The following is a 23,133-nucleotide window of genomic DNA, read 5'->3' as shown; positions in this document are numbered from 1 at the left end:
GCTCCAGCGGGCTGGCTCCAGCGGGCTGGCTCCAGCGGGCTGGCTCCAGCGGGCTGGCTCCAGCGGGCTGGCTCCAGCGGGCTGGCTCCAGCGGGCTGGCTCCAGCGGGCTGGCTCCGGCTCCCGGCGCCTGCCGCCCTCTGCTGCCCGGCTGCTGGTCACAGAGTCCTCGAATTCCAGAGCGGTAGGGTGGGAAGGAACCTCTGAAGTCATCGAGTCCAAACCCCTGCAGAAGCAGGTTCGACTGCACCAAGTCGCACAGGAACGCGTCCAGGTGGGTCTGGAAAGCGTCCAGAGGAGACTCCACAGCACCTCTGGACAGCCTGCTCCAGTGCCCAGCACCCTCCCCGTAAAGTTTTTCCCTTAACTTCAAGTAAAACTTTCTGTGCTCTAGTTTGTGTCCATTTCCCCTTGTCCTGTCTGGGCACCACTGCCCAAAAAAGAGCCTGGCCCCATCCTCTTCCCCCCACCCTTTAGATAGGGATCAGCATTGATCCTCTCTCAGGCTGCTCTTCTCCAGGCTAAACATCTCCAGGTCTCTCAGTCTCCCCTCATAAGGTAGATGCTCCACTCCCCTCAGCATCTCTGTAGCCCTCCACTGGACTCTCTCCAGCAGATCCCTGTCTCTCTTGAACTGGGGAGCACAGAGCTGGACACAATACTCCAGATGAGGCCTCCCTAGCACACAGCAGAATGGGATGAAAACCTTCCGTAACTTGCTGGCCACACTCTTCTTAATGCACCCCTGAATACTCTTGGTCTTCTCGGCCACAAAGGCATATTGCTGGCTCATAGTGAACTTGTCCACCAGCACTCCCAGGTCCTCCTCCACAAAGTTGCTTCCCAGCAAGTCAGCTCCTAACCTGTCCTGGTCCATGGGGTTGTTCCTCCCCAGGTGCAGGACCCTACATTTGCCCTTGTCCCTTGTTGAACTTCATGAGGTTCCCCTCTGCCCAGCTCCCACCCTGTCCAGGTCTGGCTGAATGGCAGCACAGCCTGACAGGGTGTCAGCCACTCCTCCCAGTTTGGTACCACCACAGACTGGCTGAGGCTCCACTCTGGCCCTTCAGCCAGGTTTTTGATAAAGATACTGAACAAAACTGGTCCCAGTCCTGACCCCTTAGGAATACCACTGGCCACAGGCCTCCAACTAGACCCTTCATCATTGATCACAACTCTATGAGCTCTGTCCAGCCAGTTCCCAACCTACCTCAGTGTCCACTCATCTGACCCTCACTTCCTAAGCTTTTGTACGAGGATGTTATGGGACACAGTGTCAAAAGCCTTGCTAGAGTCAAGATAGCCAACATCCACTGCTCTCCCTCATACAGTCACTGGGCTGAAGAAGTGGAGAGTTCTGGACGCTTTATCATGGCATTGGTATCACTTTGGCCATTTAATTAAATCCATTTCCATTTCAACCCTTCTCTGCTAGGGAGGGGTCACTGGATGACAGAACCACTACTGTAGTTTAGCTCCTAATATTGGCTGAACACCACCACACAACCATGCAGTTCATGCCTCTGAAGCAAAACCCCACAGCCCCACACATCAGAATGGAGATTCAGTGGGTAACATGACCCCAGGGTGTCCTGATATCCAAACATCTCCTCTGTGTGATGAACACACTTGGGCAGGCTCACTGCTGTGCTGTGCCAGAGCAGGTTCTGCTGGTTTGCTGTCCCACTAGAAGAGAGCTTTACTCAGAAGCTACATTTAGAGAGTAGCTGGCAAGCAGTTGAAACTACTCTGAGAGACCTGCTATGAACAGGTCAGCAGTGTTCCCTTACAAAGCATGGATGGACAGAGGTGACTGAGGGTTACTTCTAAGGAATCTGAGCATTTCAGTGCCTTCTGATATCCGAGGGGCACTGCTGGTAGTACCCCATGGCACTTTCAAGGCACATCTCCCACGCCTTCACTTCCTTCCTTCCTTCCCACCGCAATAACAACCTCTGGGCTACTAGGAGAGTAGTTCAGGTGGTCAGCTGGGAGATGTGTAACTGCAGCAGCCCACCTCTAACGTACATTATGTAGATCCACCTGATTTGGGCAATACAACTATGCCCTCAGTTCTGCTCCAGTGCTCCCACTGAAGGTGTTCCCCTTCAGATGCTTTGTGCAATCTTCTTTACACAAGGCAAGATCCAGAAAATATCTGGTACAGATATCCACAGGAGGATGTCTCTGCCTTTCTTTGCTCCAGGGCAGAATACATGATGCCAAAACTAGCACCTGTGTGCTGCCTGCTTGACTCAGGTGGGTTGCAAGAAGACTGGACAATAAATCCAGACAATATCAAAGCAAAGAAACTGTAGATCTTCAGCACAAAGATGCCAACACCCTCTTATGAAGAGAGGGGACTCATGCTTTGAACACAGATATTGCAGGAAGTCATTGGAAAGAGACCTGGCTCTACAGCCTCAAAGCTATGAAGTCATGCTCTGACATGCAGACCCTCTCATCTGAGAGGCTGGATACTTTATCCTCAAACCTGAAGTACGACAGAGAAATACCCCTGTTGGGCCTCCTATAGCCACACCACCCTACCCCAGGGCCACATGCCCAGGCTCACCTGTAAACACTGAGCTGCTTTCCCAGGGCACTCCACCTTCAACCCCTTGGTTTGACTACCTGTCACAGCTTTCTGGGGACACTGCCACTAGCAGAGTGGGCTTCACTCAGCCAGGTCTGCCACTACCCAATGACTTACCACTGAGCCTGGACATATCACACCTTATCTCCTGCCTTACATGACCATCATCATCTCCCATAAGCCTGTGTCTCAGGAATAGAGTTTTGTTATGCGAAGTCACCACCTGACTTGGCTATCACACCTATAACATCATCATAAAAGACAAAACAGTGAATTACTGGTCCTGGCAGTTACTAACTGAATCCTTAGAACAGGTCTGAATGCTGTCTCTTACGGGTGTGATGCACATGGACCATGTTAAATGGGTACGATTCCTATCTAGGATTCTGGCACAATCAGATGCCTCCTGGACAAGGGGGAATGGTTTGAAGCTGAGGGAGAGCAGGGTTAGACTGGATCTTAGGATGATATTCTTTAGTACAAGGTTGGTAGGACTCTGGAACAGGTTGCCCAGGGTGGTTGCGGATGCCCCCTCCCTGGGGGTGTTCAAGGTCAGGTTGGATGAGGCCTTGAGCAGCCAAGTCTAGTTGAGAGGCATCCCTCAGCTGCCCCTCTCGATCCCTGTTCTCCACACCCTTCACCAGCTTTATTGCCCTTCTCTGGAGTCACTCCAGGATCTTTTTTGTAGCCAGAGGCCCAAAACTGAAGCCAGTACTCATAGAAGAAATGATGGATTGTGGAGGTCAGCAGGTAAAAGACAAACTGGATGGCATGGCTATGACTGCTTCTTGGGTTTGTATTCCACCCAGTAGTACTCTTGAACTGTAGATATTGACAGGATGCTGCAGCCTAAGATGCCCTCAGACACAACCAAGGGTTTAACATTGTGAAGTACAACTGCATCTCCTTAACCCCTTGCTTAGCACATGTTCTGGATGGATGTTTCTCATGACACTGACCTTTGCAGTTGCATGAGAGAAACAATTTTAAAAATACTGCTCTTAAGATAAGCTGCTGCAGGAAAAAAATTGCATTTTGTCATCTTGAAAAGAGCCTGTGGTTTCCAAATCTGTCTCCTCTTGCTTTTCTGTGATGTAGCTACAATTTCTGCATCTCCTACTCTTCAGCCTCTTGTTGGGGGGCAACCACAAGTGCCCTTCAAAAATAATTGCCTGTTGGCTCATGATTATCCCATCTGGTGTCTTCATAAAGGACACCTCTGTCTTGGGCACTGGCCTGGCTTTTCAGGGCACCTCATCTCCTCCAGTTCTCTCCCTTGATCTCTATAGAAAGGAGCTGTGAACCAGGGGAGCCAAAATGGCCATGGGGAGACGCTGCCAGGAAGGCCAGACAGTGCTGGGGCTAGAAGTGGTGGCCATGGTTACACTGGTAAGGGAGCCTGAGCCTTCGTCACCCATGGAGCCTCACTCAGGAGTGCTGTGAAGCATGAGCCTAGTTCCCTTGCCCCAGTCCTCAGATTGCATGCTATTACTTAAAACCCCTTGACTCTGAAGGTCAAGTCCTGCTTTCCACCCATCCTGCTCAAGGATCCTGGGATCTTGAGAAGATCACGGCATGCCCAGGGGATGGGAGATGTCTGGTGCTGGTGGCTGCAGAAAAAGGGCAGGCCTCAGCCATCCTTGCTCTCTCCCGCAGGACCCCCACACCTTCCCCAGCTCTTATTCTGAAAGGACCCCTCCGTGCCGCTTCAGACTCATCACCCGCCCGGGCGCCCCATGGCCCCTCCTCACAGCCCGACCCCGCCGGCCGTGGCTCCCGTCCCGTTCCATCCCCACCGGCTGCAGTGGTATCAAGAAAAGAGGCTGCCACGGGGTGGGCTCGGCGCGCTCGGCTCCTGTTTGCTTTTAATCCGGGGCAGCTGGCACTGAGGTCCCTCCAGGCGTCCTTGTGGGAAAAGTGCTCACTTCACTTTCTGGAAAACCTGAACACAGACCTCATCTTCAGCAGTCATGCGCTGGGGAAAGGTCAAAAGAGGAGTTTACGTTGGCTGCTCTCGCAAAGCCCCAGCTGCTGCCACTGCAGCCCCGCCTGCCCTCCCGGTGTGAGCTGGAGCCTCTCAAGCTGCAGGCTGCTGCAAGCCCTTCCCGGCCCTCCCACGGCTGCAGCGGGTCGGGCTGCAGGGCAGGGCCGGGCCGCTGCCTCTGGAAAGCGGTGTTAACTTTTAAACCCTGGGCACGGATGTTTGTGTCAAATGGTGGCAGCTCCAACTGAGCTGGGACTGGTCTGAGAGGAGCTGGAAGGAAGCTGCCGTGGTTCAGAGCCCGGTACTGTTTGTTTTGTGTCCCCACCCCTGCTGCCTGCTGTGATGGGATTTAACGATCTGCACTGGACCCCTCCTCACCAGATGCAGCTGGTCCCCCTCCAGCCAGTGCCTCCAGCCTCGGTTCCTCTTCTCTCCTAGCTGCTCACACACCAGCTGATCCCCCTCCCAGGAGACAGTTGTCTGGGAAGAAAAAAGAAAAGTAAAAAAAGGAGGGAAGGTCCCAAGACCTAGCAATACAGGTTTCCAACAATGACCCCGTTTCTTTCAGACACACTTTCAAATGCAGTCCCTGATCTGGTATCTCTTTAGTGGCTCCCTGGGATGGATGCTTTGTGGTAGGTGAATGACCCACCAAGCTTCCAACTCAACTGAGCACTCCAGCAGGCGAACGTTGTGTCTTTCCAGGGCTCTGTGCCGGAGGACAGTACCCTCTGGGCCCCGGAGGACAGTACCCTCTGGACTCCAAAGCACTGAGTTCCTGTCTGCTTGGTGCTCTTGCCCTTTGCTGTGACTGATTTACTTGTAGAACTACTTATTCCTGGACTTGCAGAGGCACACCAGCTCTGGGCTGGGCTCTCAGCTGATCTCTCAACTTGTAATCCACCCCAGTCCGCTGCCAAACTGCACCGCTTGGGCTTCTCACCTGGCACTTCCGCCCGTCCACAGGCTCCAGGTTTTCCTCAAACTGGACTCCTATGTCAAAATCCATCACATAGTCTCGCAAAGAGGTGATGGTGCGGATGACCATATGATCCCCCGTGTGGATGATCTCTTTGTCGGGTTTCAGGAGGCAAACCAGTTTTCGCAGGACCACGTTGATATCTGGAGGGTGAGAGGGAGTGTGACCTGGGGATGAACTGGGCCCCTCCTCTACCAGTGTTCCCACGGAGCTCTTTCAGCCAGGGCGAGCCTCAGCCGTGATACCTCCTCCCTACTCCCACCACCAGCGCAAAAGTGACAGTCACAGAGAAAAGGTCCAGAGAGTTCCCAAGCCCCTTCCTAACTTCTGACGGGTTTTGGAAACAGAAGGGATCAAAATAGGAAAACGAGCAGGATGGGGAGGGTGGAGTTACCTAAAGCGCGCAGGTAATTGTCCATGTTCTCCTGGGAGACGAAGCGGTAGTAGCCAGTGAGGTTGGGAGGCATCTCGAGGCAGAGGGACGGTGAGGAGAAACGAGAGCAAGGAGCGGGATGGGGACAGAGCTGTGACAAAGCTCGCTCGCCGGGTGTGCCGGTCCTGCTCCTGCGGCGCAGCGAACTCTGTGGGGCAGGCGGGCTCCCGGCCTCCCCGCTGCTGTAAGAGTCCCTGCCCCGGGGGGCGCGGAAAAGGCCGGGCCTGACCCTGAATCCAGCATCCCCGCCCCGGTCTGGGGAGGACGTGAGAGCGGCTGCTCACCTCCCCACCCTCCGCCCTCCTCCGGGGCTGCTCTTGGTAAACTCTCGGCTGCCAACCAGCGGCATGGCCCTTCATCCTCGGCACCGACCCCTTCTTACACCGTTAAGCGCCGATGGCTGCCAGCTTGCTCAGAGCAGTGCCCCGGCCGCACCGCCGAGGAGACTCGGCGGCAGGCTGCCAGCTGCGCCCCGCCGAGCCCGCGGAGGGTGGGCGGCGGGCTCCGAATGTAGTTTCCAGCCGCAGCAGCCACCCCACAAGCTTTCCCCAGCCCGCCCGGGCCTGTTCCTCCCGCGACCCCCTGCAGTCCCCGATGCCAATTTTGAAGCGTTGCCCTCAGCCCTCGCCCCTCTCCGTGCCCCGTCCGGATTGCAGTGAGAAGGCAAAACAACGGTTCCGCCGAGCCCCTCCGCAGCACCTGGCGCGGCTGCCCCTCGCATTGGCTGCCCGGTGCTCGCCGCGCCCGTGACGTCATGCTGCAGTGGCGGGGCGGGACCGGGCGTGTCGCGGAGCCGGGCGGAGATAGCGAAGGTGCCGGGTTGCCGGAGGTGCCGCTGCCGCGGGAGCGAGGGCGTGCGCCGGGGAGGGCAGAGCCTGCCCGCCGCTGTCCAGCAGCCCCAGGCGGGCTGGGACGCGCCGCCGCGATGGGCGACTCTCGGTCCCCCGCTGCTGTCCTCCTGCCTCTCCTCTGCTTCTGTGTCGCGCTTCCCGCCAGCGCCTCCAACAAAGGTGAGCAGTGGCGCGCCGCGGGCACGGTCCCGGGAGGCGGCGGGGCCGAGGGGCAGATTGAGCGCGGCTCATCCATCCGCCCCCGCTGCGGCGGTGGTCCCGCCGGCTGCGCGCTGCTCGTTGCCTTCGGCTGGTACGGTTTTGTCAGGGCATCTCCGTGGTTGCCCGGCGGCTCCGGCTCCCTTTACCCTTTCAGACGCCTTCAGCCTATCCCTTCTCCCCTTCTCCATCTGTCCTCTGCCACTGCTTGCTTTTTTTTTTTTTCCCTCCCCACCCTTTCCTTCAAGCATTCCCCTCGCGTTTTCTGCTTTCCCACCCACTTGCCTTGCTTTTGTTGCAGTTAAAATCTGTTTTTCCTTCCCATCCTTAGAGAGAATGTGTTGCACCTTCACAGACCTCTCTGGTGTCCAAAACACCATCCCCTATCTCCATCTTCCCATTCTAGTCCATTCATCTACAATCTACGATAGGAATTACTGTGAGGTTCTGTGCTAATGATGCAGATTGCTTACAGAAAATGGTATTTGTGTGCTAAATATATGAAAAAACCAACCCCTGGTGCTGCAGCAGCACTGTGTTGAATGCAGATGTCCTTTGAACGTGTAGAGTGATGGAGAAAGATGTAGGTTTCTAGAACTGTGGCTGTGGAGACAGACATGAGAAATTCATCAGAGGGGAGCCAGTGCGTCAAGAATTGGATGGGGTGGGAGAATCTTGAAACATGCAAGGTGTTATCATGGAATATGGCAGCTCAGGGTGCTCTCTGGGCTTCAGCAGGGCGACAGGGTGGGTGCAGCACAGAGCTCTGCGTCTGCTAACTTTGGCAGGGGCATTTATTTGTCCTGCTCTGCTGACAAGGGGCCTGGTGGCGAGGTAAGGCCCCTCACACCCTGCATCTTCTCTCTCCTTCCTGAATTTAAGGCTCTGCCCACCTTTGGTGAATTCTTTTAGATTTACATGAGCTTCCTGGAAGCTGGTATGAGTCTATGTCCTAAAAATATTCCCAAAATATTTCTCTGAATCTCCAGGAACTCATTTCCTTAAAAATCAGACTGGTGATTCCCAAGTTGCAGGTGGATGCGGTGAAGGATTTCTCTCTCTCCCACCAGCTTGTTACCCCAGCAACAGGGCACATTTGGCCTTTGTAGCTATGGATTGCCATCTCGGTGGTGTGGCGCATGGATGGGAGCTATCACAGAGTGGAATCTGGTGGGGCAGTGGAGGGGTGGGGTGAGCCATAGGCACTTGCACAGAGGGAGGATTCCACCTGCATACTGAGCAGGGTTGATGTTTGTATGGCTTTCTTATGCAGTGCTTTGTAATATTAACCAGCACGCTGAGGGAGGAATTCCAGCCTGTGTTCTTTGCTGCTGTGCCAGGCTGGGTCTGCCTGCCCTGCCCTACCCTGTCCTGTCCTGCATTCCCACCTTGACCTGTTGCCCTTTCTTCTGGCCCACTCCCGGGCTCCTGCAGCATCCCTTGGCCTTGACTTGCAGAAGTGCTTGGCTGGAAGGGATTCCATCCCTTTTGAGTCAATGCTTTGTGCCGTGCTGGGATGGTTTCAGAGAGTCCTGTGCTGCAGAGGATGAATTCACACAATGTTAGTAGCTGCTCTGAGGGCAAGAGCTCTGTATCCTGCTCCCTACCAGCTCCTAGCCATGCTGTGTTCCAAGTACTGCTTGTCTCTAATAAACCTTGGTCTCCAAAGGGTGGGAGATTGGGGGATTATCAGAGAATGGGGGTTGTAACTAGGCCATGTAATATAATCTCTGAGGCCCGTTTGGATGGGAGTGGGTGTGGGGGAGGGGTTTTTAATTTGTAATGATTTTTCTTATTCCCCTCCCCCACCCCTCTTTTCCCCCCCTTTATTTCTCCCTTTCCCTGCCCCAGAGCCTCTGTGATAAAGATTAATTTGCTATTTCTGGGCCTGTGACATTTTTCAGAGCCTCCTGCTGGCTGCTGCCTCCATGCCAAGCCTGGCTGGGCTCCAGCCAACAGGATTATCAAGAAGGGGCCAAAGGAATATGGTGCTCACCATGGAGTGGGGAAAGAAGGAGCAAGGGACTCTGAGTAGGTTGTAGGATGGCTGACTGAAAGTGTGCCTGGGTATGTGTACATCCTGGGCCTTAGTTCAGGGGATGCAAGGCATACATGATAATGGCTGCATGTGAGACTTGTCCTTTGGGGACATGCCGAGGGAAGGTACATCCTGAATTCTTTAATTATGGCTTCAGTGAGCTAAATAATTCAGCATTTGTAACCTGTCTTCAGAATCAGACTACTTCTGCCCCTTGATTTCATGTTTTAAAACAACTCCAGCTTTCCTGGGCACCCAGGTGCCTCTCCACATATTTCTAATAATAGAGGAATAAGGCCAGAAGGAACACATTGTTTCTGATGAGGTCTCCCAAGAGCCACGTTGAAGTAAAGAAAAAGAAATCCTTCCTCCCAGCCTGCTATAGACACCTTTATTTCCAGAGAAGTGGGGAGAGGTGGTTGGTTACTGGCACTGGGAGATACTCTGCTGTTTCCCTACCAAATCTGTCGCTGCCACTTAATGTGTTCTTGTGCTCCATCCCTTACCCCAAATCCACTTCAGCAAACAAGCACAAACCCTGGATTGAAGCTGAGTACCAGGGCATCATCATGGAGAATGACAACACGGTGCTGCTCAACCCCCCACTCTTTGCGCTGGACAAGGACGCCCCGCTGCGCTATGCAGGTAGGTGGGCAGGGTGCTGGGCAAGGTGCTGCAGGGACAGCCTGGTGCAGAGCCAGGGACAAGGGGACGTGTGGTGGGTTGAAATTACACCCCCACCCCCCCCCAACATCAAATTGCCAGACCAGCTCAGTTAGAAAGCAAATGAAGCTGGATCTACAAGCAAAACTACAATCTAAGTATGGAATGCAATGAATATGTACAAAATATACAATATTTACAGGTATTTACGATTTATAAACAACACAAGAACCCCCCTGGACAAAACCAGGGGGCTACTAATAGCTTCCCCTGCCCTGCTCCCTTCCCTCCCCCATGTACACCAGACAAGAGAAAGAGCAGAAAGTTGCTCTTAGTACTTAACCACAACAGGAACACACTCAAGGTCAGCAAAGCCAGCAGAAGCACAAGTTAGTATCTGCCATGTCGAGGAAGCCAAAAAGAGGAGAAAGTTAGTTTACATTACTAGCCTTATGTTAGATATCTGTCCAATGGGATTATTTAGAATTTATAATTATTTTCCTTTTTACATCCAATGGTAATGTATTTATATTCTACCACTTTTGCTCAAGATCTGTGGAAAATTTTCAAGGTACAGCCTAAAACTACCACAGGACACTCCTGCTGTGCTAGATTCCAGCTCTCTCCAGGAAATTATCATCTCCAGACCTTGTTCCAAAGGAGGTCCCCAATGAAGTCCAGAGGCAGCTCAGGCACAGCTTGATTTAGGATGCTGCAAGCTGTTTCCCTTAGAGAAAGCGAGGGTGGAGCCAGCCACTTTTTGACGCAGCTTTGCTATTTCCAACGCTCACATGCACAGCTCTGTGTCTGTGAGCTCTGGAGAAGGCTGGTAGGGTACACTTCACTGGCAGTGCTGCCTTCCCTCACAGGAGGCACAAATCCCTGATGCTACAGGTGAGGCTTCATGAGGGTTGCATGTTTGGTGCTTTCTTAGGCCATGCCTGGAGCTTCCTCATGCATCGTCTCTCAGCCTTGAGAGAAGAAAAGTGGTCCCTGTGAGCTGAACCTTAGGATTTAGGTGACCCTATCTGCAGTTTCATGTACATCCTGCATGTGTGGGTGGATGAGACATTATGGTTACGTTGTCAATCTGCAATATATGGCCTGTTTTGCCTCTCTGAGAGATGCAGTGGAGCACTAAGGTACTCTCTCAGTACTGTATCAGTGTAGCACGAATAGATTTAGTTTGAGCCTTGTAACCTCGAATCTTTCTTGATGCTAGTAAAGACGCCTTGCCGTGGGACCAGTTTCCAGCAGAGGGCAACCTACAGCAGAGAGGAGCTCCTCAGGAATGAAAAATTGCTGGAAATGAGAGGGGATAATGAGGGAGAACAGAGACTGTAAATTAGGAAGGAAGAAAATACGGGAGAGGGAAGCAAAGGGGCATAATGCACTTCCCTCAGTCCTATTCTGCATGGGGCCTTGCACAACCTGGTTTAGTAGGAGGTGCTCCTGCCCATGGAAGAGGATTGGAACTTTATTTAAGGCCCCTTCCAACCCAAACCATTCTATGATTCTTTCTTCCTCTTCCCTCTGCCTTTGTGGGTACCAGGTGAAATCTGTGGCTTCAGGATCCATGGGGCAGGGGTACCTTTTGAAGCTGTGATACTGGACAAAGCTACAGGTGAGGGGCTGATCCGAGCCAAGGAGCCAGTGGATTGTGAAGCACATAAGGAGCACACATTCACCATCCAGGCCTATGACTGTGGAGAGGGGCCTGATGGAGCAAATACCAAGAAGTCACACAAGTAAGTCCATGCAGTCATTGCTGTGTGTTAGAAAATGTAACCTGTCGCAGAAACACAGCTGAAAATTGCTGGGGGAGTGCTTCCTTCAGCCAGAAGTGTGTTTCTCTAGCCTTAATTGTAGGACTCAGAGTGTTAGTAAGAGCCACTGACCGAGTGGCATGAGTGAACACGTTAGAAATTAGGACTGTTTGACAGTTGTCTCTAAGGGTAGTATTTTATGGTGCTGTGTATAGGCAGGAGGTCTAGATTACATCATCATTCCTCTTGCTCTTTCTGTGGGGTGGAAACCCATGTCCAAGCTCCTGTGTGCCACCGTTGCTGCCCTGAAACCAAGGTGTCAGTCCTAGTCCCTGCTTTGAACAGCTGGAAGTCAGACTGGTGCACTCAGCCTGATGCTGAGGTGGTGGCTCCTCTCCGGCTGATCAGTTACGGTGCTGTTTCCCTGCACCAGGGCCACGGTGCACGTTCGAGTGAACGATGTCAATGAGTTTGCTCCTGTCTTCCTGGAGAAGCTGTACCACGTGGCGGTGACCGAGGGCAAGCTGTACGACCGCATCTTGCGCGTGGAGGCCATTGATGGAGACTGCTCCCCACAGTACAGCCAGATATGCTACTATGAGATCTTGACCCCCAACATTCCCTTCCTGATTGACAATGATGGTAAGAATCCACACCTCCCATGGCACTCCCCCTGTCCTGCTTTGCTTTCCCTCTGCCAGGCCCATTTGCCAGCAGAGCTGCGCTGTGGGAGTCTTGGAGCACTGCTGACCTCTGTCTCCTGGTGCAGGTGCAAAGCAGCCATTTTGTGCCACTGCAGAGTGGCACTGGCTGGGGGGGACTCCACTTTTTTTTTTTGGGCTGATGAGAAACGAGAGTGATTTCTAGAAGGAGTACCTTTGAGAAGACTTTCTTCTCCCTTCATCTCTTTGCTAACCAGGGAACATTGAGAACACAGAGAAGCTGCAGTACAGTGGAGATCGTCTCTACAAATTCAAGGTGACAGCTTATGACTGTGGAAAGAAGCGGTCTTCTAATGATGCTGAAGTGGAAATCCAGGTGAAACCCACCTGCAAGCCCAGCTGGCAGGGTATGACACCTCTAAATTCAGTTAGGTTTTCCCTTTGCTTTTGCTGAAGCAGTTCTACTCGTTGCAGATGTTTGTATGTACATCTAAAATCTGTATGCCCATAGCTATGGTTCAGCCTTGGCCTTAACCCATCAGCCCCATCTAGGGGGATGTAGCAGACAACTAAGTCTGTTGCAAAGCCACAGAAAGGCAATGCCAGCTTTGGAAAATCATTCCTTGGATTAATGTGAGCTACTAAGGCTCATAGACTGTACTGGATGTAGATTGGTTTTGGGGCTGATCATAGAAGGGACCTCCAAAGGTCATCCAGTCCAACACCCCTGCAGGCAGCAGGGACATCCTCAACTATGCAGTATTCCACCATCTTCATGGTGCAGAACTTGTTCCTAACATTAAATCTAAATCTCCTCTTCTCTCACTCCAAATCAATACCCCTCGTTCTGTCACTGCAGGCCTTTGCAAACAGTCCCTCTGCAGCCTTCTTGTATCCCCCTTCAGCTACTCAAGGCTGCTGTTAGGTCTGCCTGGAGCTTTCTCTTCTCCAGACTGAACAACCCCAGCTTTCTCAGTCTGTCCACTTGCCAGAGCTGCTCCAGCCCCCTGATCATCTTGGTGGTCCTCCTCTGCACCCTCTCCATCAGGTCCATGTTCTTCTTCTGTTGAGGACTTCAGAGCTGGACACATCCTCATCTTGAGGATGTTTGTCTTTTCCAGAGGTGGTGTCTGCCTAAAGCTTCACCTTAGTTAATGGAATGAAGGGGATATCAACACAGCTGAATATTTACTCTGCATGATAAGAAAGGCTGACAATCCAAGGGGTAACACTATGCTGGTACTAGCTGTAGAAGATGAGAATTTAGACTCTGTGCTTACTGGAAATCTTCCCTTGCACTGATGCCAGCTGTAAAACTTCTTTTCAACATGGAAATGGCCAAAAATCTCTGTTTCTGGGCTAGCTCATGGATGCCACCTGTATGTGTGAGAAATGTTCTGTCCTTGGGTCTCTGGCAAGCCCTAACCCTTCTATATCACTCTTTCTCAGGATGGAACAAGAGGATTGAGTACACTCCAGGTGCAGGCAGCCTGGCACTCTTCCCCAGCATTCACCTGGAGACCTGTGACGAGCCCCTGTGGAACATCCAGGCCACAGTGGAGCTTCAGACAAACCATGTGGCCAAGGGCTGTGACCGTGACAACTACTCGGAGAAGTCGCTGCGCAAACTCTGTGGTGAATTGGTTCTGTCCTGGGCCTAGGGCAGCTATGGCACAACACCCTGCTCCTTCCCTTCCCAGGTTTCCCAGGGGTAGCTCTGTGCCCTGCCACACAGCAGAGGTGCTAGGGGACACATTCTGCATAGCTGCTGTGGTCAGCAGGGCTGGAAGAATGCCTAGCTTGCATGCTGCCTTGAAGGGCAGTGGGCATCCTGCCCCATAAGGGGCTCCCTATGCTTTCCTTGCTGGGCAAGAGGTTTCTGTGTGCTGCCCCTGTACAGAGTCTGTGGGAATTCCCTCATGAGGCACAGATGGAAAAGTCATCATCCTTCTTCGGAGAGAAGGCTTATAGGCCTTTCCCTGTGCTCTGGGGTGTTACAATGAGCCCTCTTCATCTGTTCCCCAGTTCTCAGGCTCCTTATCCTCCTCTGCTGACATTCTTGACTCTTCCCTTCTTGGGCAGGTGCTGCCTCAGGAGAGATTGACCTGCTGCCGGTGCCTAGCCCCACGGCCAACTGGACAGCACGGCTCTCGGTGCACTACAGCCAGGACAGCAGCCTCATCTACTGGTTCAACGGCAGCCAGGCTGCCCAGGTGCCAGTGGTGACTGGGCTGGGTGCCCAGGCGGGACTGAGTGACCACTTCACCTTGTCTGTGTGGATGAAGCACGCCGTGGTGCCCAGCAAGGGCAGGCGGGAAGAGGAGACGGTGATCTGCAGCACGCTGCAGAGTGGTGAGGCCCTTCCCCTGCAGTGGGGACATTTCTGCCTCTAACTCGTTAGCAGGGACAAATCTCCTGCCTTCCAGAGCCGGGCCTGGCCAGAGGTCCCTCCGTAGCAGCACAGCTTTTTCAAGTGTTGCTCGTGCTGGGAGCAGTCAAGCCTGCTGTGAGCAGACCTTGCTGAGTGGCAGCCATGCAGGCAGGAGCGTGCCTCTGGGTCCTGGCTAGTGACACTGCTCTGTGGCGTGAGCCCTGACTCCTGTGCTTGTCCTTGGCAGAGGATGGCTATTCCCACTACTCCCTGGCTGTGCATGGCTGCCGGATTGCTTTCCTCTACTGGCCGTTGCTGGAAAGTGCAAGGCCTGTGAAATTCCTCTGGAAGCTTGAGCAGGTGAGGAAGCTTTTGCTGCTTCTCCATGTCCCTTTCTCCTTAGCTCCTTTGCTGACCCCTTCCTCTGCTGTCTGCCACAGGTCTGTGATGATGAATGGCACCACTATGCCCTGAACCTGGAGTTCCCCACAGTCACACTCTATGTGGATGGTGTCTCTTACGACCCTGCCCTCATCCATGACAATGGCCTCATTCACCCTCCACGGCAGGAACCCCTGCTCATGATTGGAGCCTGCTGGACCGGTGAGTGCCCACTCCCTGTGTCTGGGCAGTGGGAAACAAGGAAGTGGAGGGAGAGCCAGAAGAGGTGAAAGAAACCCCATGCAATACAAAGTGATGTAAACCACACTGCAGCCATCTTTCCTCCTTATCACCAAGGCCATGGTGGCCTCTTCCTTCCTCACAGACCAAGCCAGCAGTAACAGCTCAGGGCTAAGTGTCATTGGCACTTGGATGGACAACAACTGTAGAACATGCAGTGTGTAACCAGCTTACAGGTAGAGCAGAGTGGACACTCTGTACCCCATTCAGGTGCTGGCGTTTTTATCAAGGTGTGTCAGGTGGAACTCCTTGTGTTGCTGGTTGTATTGATGGGGATTTCTGTGTCTTCAAGGGCTATATGAAGAAGCTGCAAATCATTCTGTAGAGGAATTGGGTTGGAGGACATAGGTAGGAACACAGTTAAGCCACTACAAGATTGAAACCTGTTCTGTGGAGATGTGAGGCTGCATATACCTCAGGCCTTTCAGTTCTCCTGAAGCAAGACAGAAGTGAAGGAATTTGCCTGCTGCTTGCCTTTGCTCCCGCAGAACTTCCCAGCAAGCTCAAATCTTTACTGCAGTCCTGCTTCCGTGTCAGGGATCTTCCCACAGCTCTGTCCAGAGAATGGGGCCACAAAGATGATCCAAGGGCTGGAACACCTCTGCTATGAGGATAGGCTGAGAGAGCTGGGGTCGTTCAGCCTGGAGAAGAGAAGGCTCCAGGGGGACCTTAGAGCTATCTTCCAATAGCTGAAGGGATCCTACAGGAAGGCTGCAGAGGGACTCTAAGGTATCTAGAGACAGTATAAGAGGGAATGGTTTGAGGCTGAGGGAGAGCAGGTTCACACTGGATCTTACAAAGTTGTTCTTCAGTACAAGGCTGGTGAGACTCTGGAGCAGGTTGCCCACAAAGGCTGTGGATGCCTCCTCTCTGGGGGTGTTCAAGGCCAGGCTGGATGAAGCCTTGAGCAGCCAAGTCTAGTTGAGAGGTGTTTTGGCCCATGGCAGGGGTGTTGGAATAGATGATCTCTGAGGTCCCTTCCAACCTGAGACATTCTGTGATTGGTCTTTTGCAACCAACAAATACTAATCAGCTCAGGACATCCTTCTAGAGCCATCTAAGTTTCAAAGCAATGTTTAGAACATGGCTTGTTGCAAACATGGCTAGGACCATGTTCCATAATTGGGAATCAGCTAATTCCCAAAATAGATCTCATTGGAAAAGGAAGGAAACCCCCTCTGCTTTGTCCCTTGGATCAGTTACTCATCTGACGGTCTCACCATCACCTTCAGGATGGTCAGCTCTGCCCCCTTCTCCCTGCAGTGTGCTGTCTCTGGGGGTGAGGGGTGTACTGCCTGGCACATGATTTCAGAGCTGTTCTGCTGACCTGGCCAGCACAGGCACTCAGAGATTTGTGCCTGGCCCTCTCCAGTGCCTCATTGCTTCTCTGGATGTTCTCCATTTGCAGATGAGAAAAACAAAGAGAAAATGAAGGGAAATGAGAACTTCACTGACGCTGTACAAGGTAGGGAGAAGAAAGAAGATGGTTCCCCTCTTCACTGGGCATGACTGTCACCTCTTGCATGGTGTCTTCCACATACACCTCCCCCAGTCCTGTCCTGCTACTTTCCACTATACTGGGAGGAAAACTCTTGTTACCTTGGTACCTGTGGAGCATGAAAGGGCTGATAGGAGGCCTAGGGCCTGCTTTGGGAGCTGGAGTATGCTTTTCATGTGGAGAAAGAGTCCTTGTGCCTGTTTAAAGTTAATCTCTGAAGAACACAATAGCCACTAGAGACATCGGGAGATGTCACCTCATCCCTAACTATGGAATGTGGAGTTTCTTCTAAAAGCCCTCACAGGAAGCAGAGTAAGAAGGGGACAAGAAATTGTTTCCATCTGGCATTCAGCAGTTTGGCAGAACCTTCTCTATGCTACCCCCATTCCCTGCCCTGGTCTTTGTTGGTCTGGTTTTCTCACTTTTTCCCATATGGAATTAAAAAAATTGTCATTTCCTCACTTCAGCACACCCTGTCTCTTCTTGTCTTGGCTTTTCCATGTCCTGTGCACCCCTCTGCCTCTCCCTACCTCCCTCAACATTTGTATGTCACTCACACTGTCACTTCTGTTGTCTTGTCCTTTCCATGTCCCCACACACCTATCTGTCTGTCTCTCTTCACCTCCCTTAACATCTGTGACGTCTCTCCCACTGCTGCTGTTGTTGGCTTTGCTGTCTCTTCGCCGTGTCTCACACCCTCCACCTCCCATGTTTCCCTCAGGAGATCCTCTGTCGATCCACCACTACTTCCATGGTTACTTGGCTGGCTTCACTGTGCGCCCTGGTAGCTTGGAGAGCCGGGAGGTTATTGAATGCCTGTATGCCTGCCGTGAGGGGCTTGATTACAGTGACTTCGACAGTCTGGGCAAAGGCATGAAGGTATGCCCACCTGCCCAGCTTGCATGGGTCTCCTCCACTCTCCTCCCTAGCCTTGCTTCCCAGAACTTTGCCTGCTCCCCCACCTTTCTCCTTTGTGTCTCTCTTAGCCTGAACTCTTGGATTTGCAAAGAACTCTAAGCGTTTTCTTCTCTTCCTCCTGTAGGTTCACGTGAACCCCTCTCAGTCCCAGCTCACCCTGGAAGGTGATGATGTGGAAACCTTCAACCATGCTATCCAGCACGTGGCCTACATGAACTCCCTGCGCTTCGCTACCCCTGGTGTCCGGCCCCTCAGGCTCACCACTGCTGTCAAGTGAGTGGACAAAGCAGCACCTCTGGCTAGCTCCAGCAGGGCAGTTACCTTTCCTCTGACTGAAGCTGCACTGACTCACCTCGTGTTCTAGCTCTAACTGATGGCTTCAGAAAGGGTAAAAGTCATCCTGAGAGTAAATACTGAAGTATCCGAGTGGGTACTGTAAGCCTGGGCTCTGTGCAGGTAGCAGAACTTCCACCTTCACTCAGGGTGTTTCAGACGTTAGAGCTGGTTTTATTTTTCTCTGTGCTGTGTGAATGTGACCCAGTGATGTCATTCGTACCACCTCTCTGTCTTGCAGAGCAGGCTATAGGGAAGCTGCAGAAAAAGGCTGCACCCTTCAGTGGCAGTGATGGGCAGGAAGTGTTTCTGTTACAGAGTTGCTGGTGGGAGCTTAGGACTGCTGATGCTTTCTTCTGCTCTCCTCCAGGTGTTTCAGTGAAGAGTCCTGTGTCACCATTCCTGATGTGGAAGGTTATGTTGTGGTGCTACAGCCTGATGCGCCCCAGATCCTGTTGAGTGGCAATACCCACTTTGCTCATCCTGCTTCAGACTTGGAGGCTCCTGATGGAGTCCCCCTCTTCCCCAACCTCCAGATCACTTGCTCTATTTCTCACCAGGTGGAGGCCAAGAAGGATGAGAACTGGCATGGTACCGGTGAGTGGATTACTGGGGGAGGTGCAAGAAACAAACTGGGAAGATCTCCATGAGCTGCTGTCCTGGAGAGGCAGCAGAGCCTCTCATTACCTGAAGGAGGAGACTCCAAGTGCAGAAGCAGGGCACATGTAGGCTAATCACCTCTTATCCCTCCCTGCTCCTCCTGGTTCTTTGCTCTCCACCCGCTTTCTTTGCCTCCCTCACTACCCCTTTTTTTCCCAGGCTGCTGATCCCTAATCCCTTCTACATTTACCTTACGCTTCCCTTTATTAAACCCAGCACTGAATGATGCCCTGCCTGGTAGCGTTTCCACTCCTGTACTTGGTCTCCTCCTGCTTCTTCTCCTGCTTTCCTTATTGCCACCTCTCATCCCTCCCTTCCTCAGCCATTCCTGTGAATTCCCTAGTCAGTTTCCTCACACTCTGCAGTGTGTATCTCAGTTCCTCTCCATCATCCTCAGATTTCTCTGCACTCCATGCTCTAAGTGGCCTTTCACTTCTTTCCTATCTCCTGCTAATTGCTTGCAGTTTTCTGTTTAGCAGCTTCATCTCTCATACAGTGCTGAGTTTCTTGACCCAAAGATCAGGTTAGTCTCAGCCATGCTGCAAGCAGTTAGTCATTGAATGTGGTTGTCATTTTAGAGATCAGATCTCAACCATGGGAACCAGCAGTGGTGAGATAGGGGAGAGCTTTCAGAAGCACTCAGGGTCTGGGAATGAGTGGCAGACAGGTTGTGTTAGCATTGCCCAGCCTGCTAACGGCTGTTCCAAAAGGAAATTACTTTGTTATGTGCACAAATAATGAGGACCAGGGAGACTTCTGCTCCTCTGCTATGACCTGCTGAGACCACACCCTGCAATATGTGTTCAGTTTTGGGTTCCCCAGTTCATGAAGAACAGGGATCTGCTGGAGAGAGTTCAACAGAGAGTTATGAGGATGACTGGGGGACTTGAACATCCCTGCTATGAAGAAAGACTTGAGAGAGCTGGGGCTGTTTAGTCTGGAGAAGAGAAGGCTGAGAGGGGACCTTATTAAAGTCTATAAATACCTAAGGGGTGGGTGTCAAGATGAAGGGGCCAGGCTTTTTTTGGTGGTGTCCAGTGGTAGGATGAGGAACAACAGGAAGAAGCTGGAACACAGGAGGTTCCACCTCACTATGAGGAGACACTTCTGTATGGTGAGGGTGCCAGAGCTCTGGAGCAGGCTGCCCAGAGAGGTTGTGAAGTCTCCTTCTCTGGAGGCTTTCAAAACCCACCTGGATGTGTTCCTGTGTGACCTGCCCTAGGTCTGGCAGCAGGGTTGGACTGGATGATCTCTGGAGGTCCCTTCCAATCCCTAACATTCTGTGATTCTCCAACATGTGATTAGACTGGCAGTGATTTTACTCACGGTCAGTGCTCGCCAGAGAAAGCCCAGCCATAAGTACTTAAAGTGGGTACAACTCAGACTGTTGTGCCTTCACTGACCACTGGGCCTTTCAGTGACAGACACACGGATGTCAGATGAGATTGTGCACAACCTGGATGGCTGCGAGATCTCGTTGGTAGGAGATGACTTGGACCCAGAGAGGGAATATCTGCTCCTGGATGGGGCACTGCTGCAGCAGCGGGGCCTGGAGCTTGTCAACACCTCTGCCTACCTCACCATCTCAGGTGAGTCCTCTCCTTGGCCAAGGCTGTCTGGTTACACCTCTCACTGCCTCAGGCATGGCTGGGAAGAGCACTCAGTGTTAGACAGACTGAAGTGTGTGAGACTCTGAGATGGGACCATTTGTTGAAGTCCTGGCTTCTGCAAGTCCCAAGCCCTTTCTCTGGGGAGGTGATTTCTCCTTCAGCACACAGTACCAGAGCTCAGTGTCCAAGCTCTCACCCAGGCTTATTGTCACTCCTCCTAACTTACTCCTTGGGGCTTGGAGGTTAGGTGGCAGCAGCGTTTTGTGTGATGTGCTTGGGGACAGCACATCCCACAGGCTGTGGACTGATCCGACACTGTGTTCCCTTCCCAAAATTAATGAACCCAGCATTGCCTTGGAGTCTCTCTAGCTCCTAGTTGCTGCAGGGTTATGATGCCAGATGAGTTTGAAGCAGGAGTCTTCTAACCCCACGGCAATTCTCTCATCTCAGGTGTGGAGAGCATTGCAGTCTATGAGGAAATCCTGCACCAGGTCTCCTACCACATCAACCACGGGGCTGCTCTCTATGAAAGGAAGTTTCACCTGTCCTGCACTGAGATGAACGGACGCTACTCCAGCAATGAGTTCACTGTCGAGGTACCAGATCAATGCATGCCCACAGGTGCTGGTGTGTGCCTGGAGAGCAGGAATGCAGACAGTGTAAAGAGTACCACCAACACAGGGCTGAGTCCCTCTCTTCTGTCTGCAGGTGAACGTCCTCCACAACACGAACCGAGCTGCTCATCCCAACCACATGCTGAGTTCCCAGCAGTTTGTGCACCGAGGCCATCACTTAGCCCCAGAGCTGTCTGGGCACAGTCTGGCAAGCACCCACAACAACCCAAGTATGTCACACTGTCTTTTGGAGCTATTGCTTTAGGTCAGGATGCTGATTTTCTGGTATCTTGGTAGAATCTGTAGCATTTTCCCTTTAGCCATGTTAGTAAGTTCTCATCCGACTGTCCTGTCCTATTTGTCATTAGCAAACAGATTGCAGCTTGTCTCAAACTGTGATTTAGAACTCGGTGCAACAATCTTCCTCCTCCGCTGTGTTGGTCTCTTGATGTAGAAGCAGTCTGAAATCTACACCTGAGGTCTAAAAAGAACAACCCTAAGCTGGTACAATTTCAGTCAGAGAATCATAGAATCGTTCCAGGTGGGAAAGCCCTTTAAAACTATTGAGTCCAACCGCTCTCTGACTCTGCCAAGGCTGATGCCTGCACCACGCAGAGGTGCTGTGTGGGTTTGGGAAATTGAATTGCAGAAAGAAGTTTCAACAGCAGGAGGGAAACAAGAGAATCAAGATCGTCTCTGGTCAAAAAGAAACGAGACTCAGTAGTAGTCAGCAAGGCAGAAAAATACAGGAGCTAGCACCACACAGACATGAGGAAGATTCTTGGCCCCAAACCAGAGGATAGAAAAGCCCCAGAGCCAGAGATTAGATTTGTTGGGTTGTCTTGGCAGCCACAAGCATGACTGCAGCCCAGCTAGCTCCTCCTAGCCTGTGAAAGCTCTAGAACTGTTACAGAGACCCTGCAGTTGCTTTTGGTGCCCTATTGGAAGGAATATGGAAAGCATCTCTGGCATGAGCTTTTGCTGCAGCTTCCTGCAGCTGCTGATCCCAGGCTGGTCCAGTCCTGCAGCACTGAGCCACTCCAGGGACAGCCCACATGTGTGCTGGAGAGCACCAAAGCCCAGCCTTTGCCAGCCCTTTCCCCAGCTCTGAGCACAGCAGAAAAGTTGTCCCCTGCTGTACAGATCCATCCAGAACAAATCCACAGAGGGCCTGGACAGATTTTACAGGGAAGGGGGTTAGCTGGGCAGTGGAGGCTCAGCTTCCAGGCCTGCAACAGAGGTGAGAGGTTGGGCTTGAAGGCCTTACTTGAGTTTCAAGTAAGAAGCCAGGCTTTGACTGTGGCAGTAGTTAGGGAGGCCGTCATAGCCCTCACCTCTGCCTCATGCAAAGCAGACTTCTTTGACCTCCTTTCTGTACTGACAGAAAAAAGTCACTTGAAAAGTCATCCTAGTGCCCTCAGAGGCTCTCCCCAGCACCCACTTCTCCCTCCCAGGAGAGGGATACAAATGGCTGCCATGCAGTGTATTCTGCTGACTTCTGTAGATAAAGGTGTGCAGAGTTACAGACTGGGCTGACAGAGGACACCTTGACCTGGACAACCTGCAGAACTGCAGGCTTCAAGCGAAAACGCAGCAGCTGAAGCCAGGAACTGGCTGTGCTCAGGGGTGCAGAAAATCAGGACATGTGCCTGCCTAGACCAAAAAGCTGAGCTCCGCCCAGGAACACCTACATTCCTGTAGGTCAGTTTGGAAATGCACGTTTCTGTGACAGCCTCTGACCATGCCTTCTCCTTTTCTTCTTCCACAGTGGTCCCCAATGCTGCCACTGTCATCATTGTGGTGTGCGTGGGCTTCCTTGCACTCATGGTGGTCCTGGGCATCCTGCGCATCCACTCCCTGCACCGGCGTGGAGCAGGCCAGGAGGGCCCTGAAGCTGTTGAGGGAGGGCACACCAGCACTGGAGGCAAAGAGAGTGACATGTTCTGGGACGACTCAGCTCTCACCATCATCGTCAACCCCATGGAGGTGAGGAGCAGACACACTGGCTGGGGCAGGGGGCAGCTAGGTTTCTAGAGCCTTCCCTTACCCCTGTTCTCACCTCCCCAGTCCTACGAGAGCTGCCAGGAGAGGGCAGCAGAGAGCGGCAAGGGCAGAGCTGGGGAGGGCCTGGAGGAGGAGGAGGACAGCACGGACTCGGAGACGCCCGACTCCCTGGACAGCAGTGACGCGGGTGACCGACACATCCTGGGCAGAGGTGATGGCTCTCGCTGCTACTAGGAGCTTCAGAGCCGTCCCACGGATCTCCCCCTGGGCATGGC

General features: G+C 52.6%; 2 protein-coding genes across 2 annotated transcripts; one reads left to right on the top strand and one right to left on the bottom strand.

Moving 5' to 3' along the window:
• Window positions 1-4,516: 4,516 nt before the first annotated feature.
• On the bottom strand, window positions 4,517-6,025 carry RBP5 (retinol binding protein 5). Its single transcript, XM_054386838.1, has 4 exons — window positions 5,953-6,025; window positions 5,523-5,701; window positions 4,958-5,059; window positions 4,517-4,570 (listed from the first exon to the last, which is right to left on the bottom strand). Exons 1-4 carry the CDS (start codon window positions 6,023-6,025, stop codon window positions 4,517-4,519), a joined length of 408 nt encoding a protein of 135 aa, XP_054242813.1.
• Window positions 6,026-6,913: 888 nt separating this feature from the next.
• On the top strand, window positions 6,914-23,092 carry CLSTN3 (calsyntenin 3). Its single transcript, XM_054387085.1, has 18 exons — window positions 6,914-7,001; window positions 9,601-9,723; window positions 11,294-11,489; window positions 11,941-12,149; window positions 12,427-12,576; window positions 13,619-13,804; window positions 14,252-14,521; window positions 14,788-14,900; window positions 14,981-15,143; window positions 16,630-16,686; window positions 17,441-17,598; window positions 17,762-17,910; window positions 18,341-18,567; window positions 20,049-20,219; window positions 20,691-20,836; window positions 20,949-21,084; window positions 22,623-22,840; window positions 22,922-23,092. The coding sequence occupies exons 1-18, from the start codon at window positions 6,917-6,919 to the stop codon at window positions 23,090-23,092; spliced, it is 2,928 nt and encodes a 975-aa protein (XP_054243060.1). The 5' UTR covers window positions 6,914-6,916.
• Window positions 23,093-23,133: the final 41 nt, after the last annotated feature.

The sequence above is a fragment of the Indicator indicator genome, chromosome 14 (assembly GCF_027791375.1).
Source record: "Indicator indicator isolate 239-I01 chromosome 14, UM_Iind_1.1, whole genome shotgun sequence".
Classification (NCBI taxonomy): Eukaryota; Metazoa; Chordata; class Aves; order Piciformes; family Indicatoridae; genus Indicator; species Indicator indicator.
The sequence above is the reverse complement of the archived record's forward strand: the minus strand, read 5'-3'. Positions and strand labels throughout refer to the sequence as shown.

What these genes read in the sequence shown, in the direction of transcription:
- CLSTN3 (XM_054387085.1), top strand. Translation starts at nt 6,917, where the DNA reads ATGGGCGACTCTCGGTCCCCCGCTGCTGTCCTCCTGCCTCTCCTCTGC. An exon ending in AATACCAAGAAGTCACACAA is followed by an intron (nt 11,490 to 11,940) that starts GTAAGTCCATGC and finishes TCCCTGCACCAG; the next exon opens with GGCCACGGTGCACGTTCGAG. An exon ending in AGGCTCACCACTGCTGTCAA is followed by an intron (nt 17,911 to 18,340) that starts GTGAGTGGACAA and finishes GCTCTCCTCCAG; the next exon opens with GTGTTTCAGTGAAGAGTCCT.
- RBP5 (XM_054386838.1), bottom strand. Translation starts at nt 6,025, where the DNA reads ATGCCTCCCAACCTCACTGGCTACTACCGCTTCGTCTCCCAGGAGAAC. An exon ending in TGGACGGGCGGAAGTGCCAG is followed by an intron (nt 5,060 to 5,522) that starts GTGAGAAGCCCA and finishes TTTTCTTCCCAG; the next exon opens with ACAACTGTCTCCTGGGAGGG. An exon ending in AGGGGGACCAGCTGCATCTG is followed by an intron (nt 4,571 to 4,957) that starts GTGAGGAGGGGT and finishes ACCTTTCCCCAG; the next exon opens with CGCATGACTGCTGAAGATGA.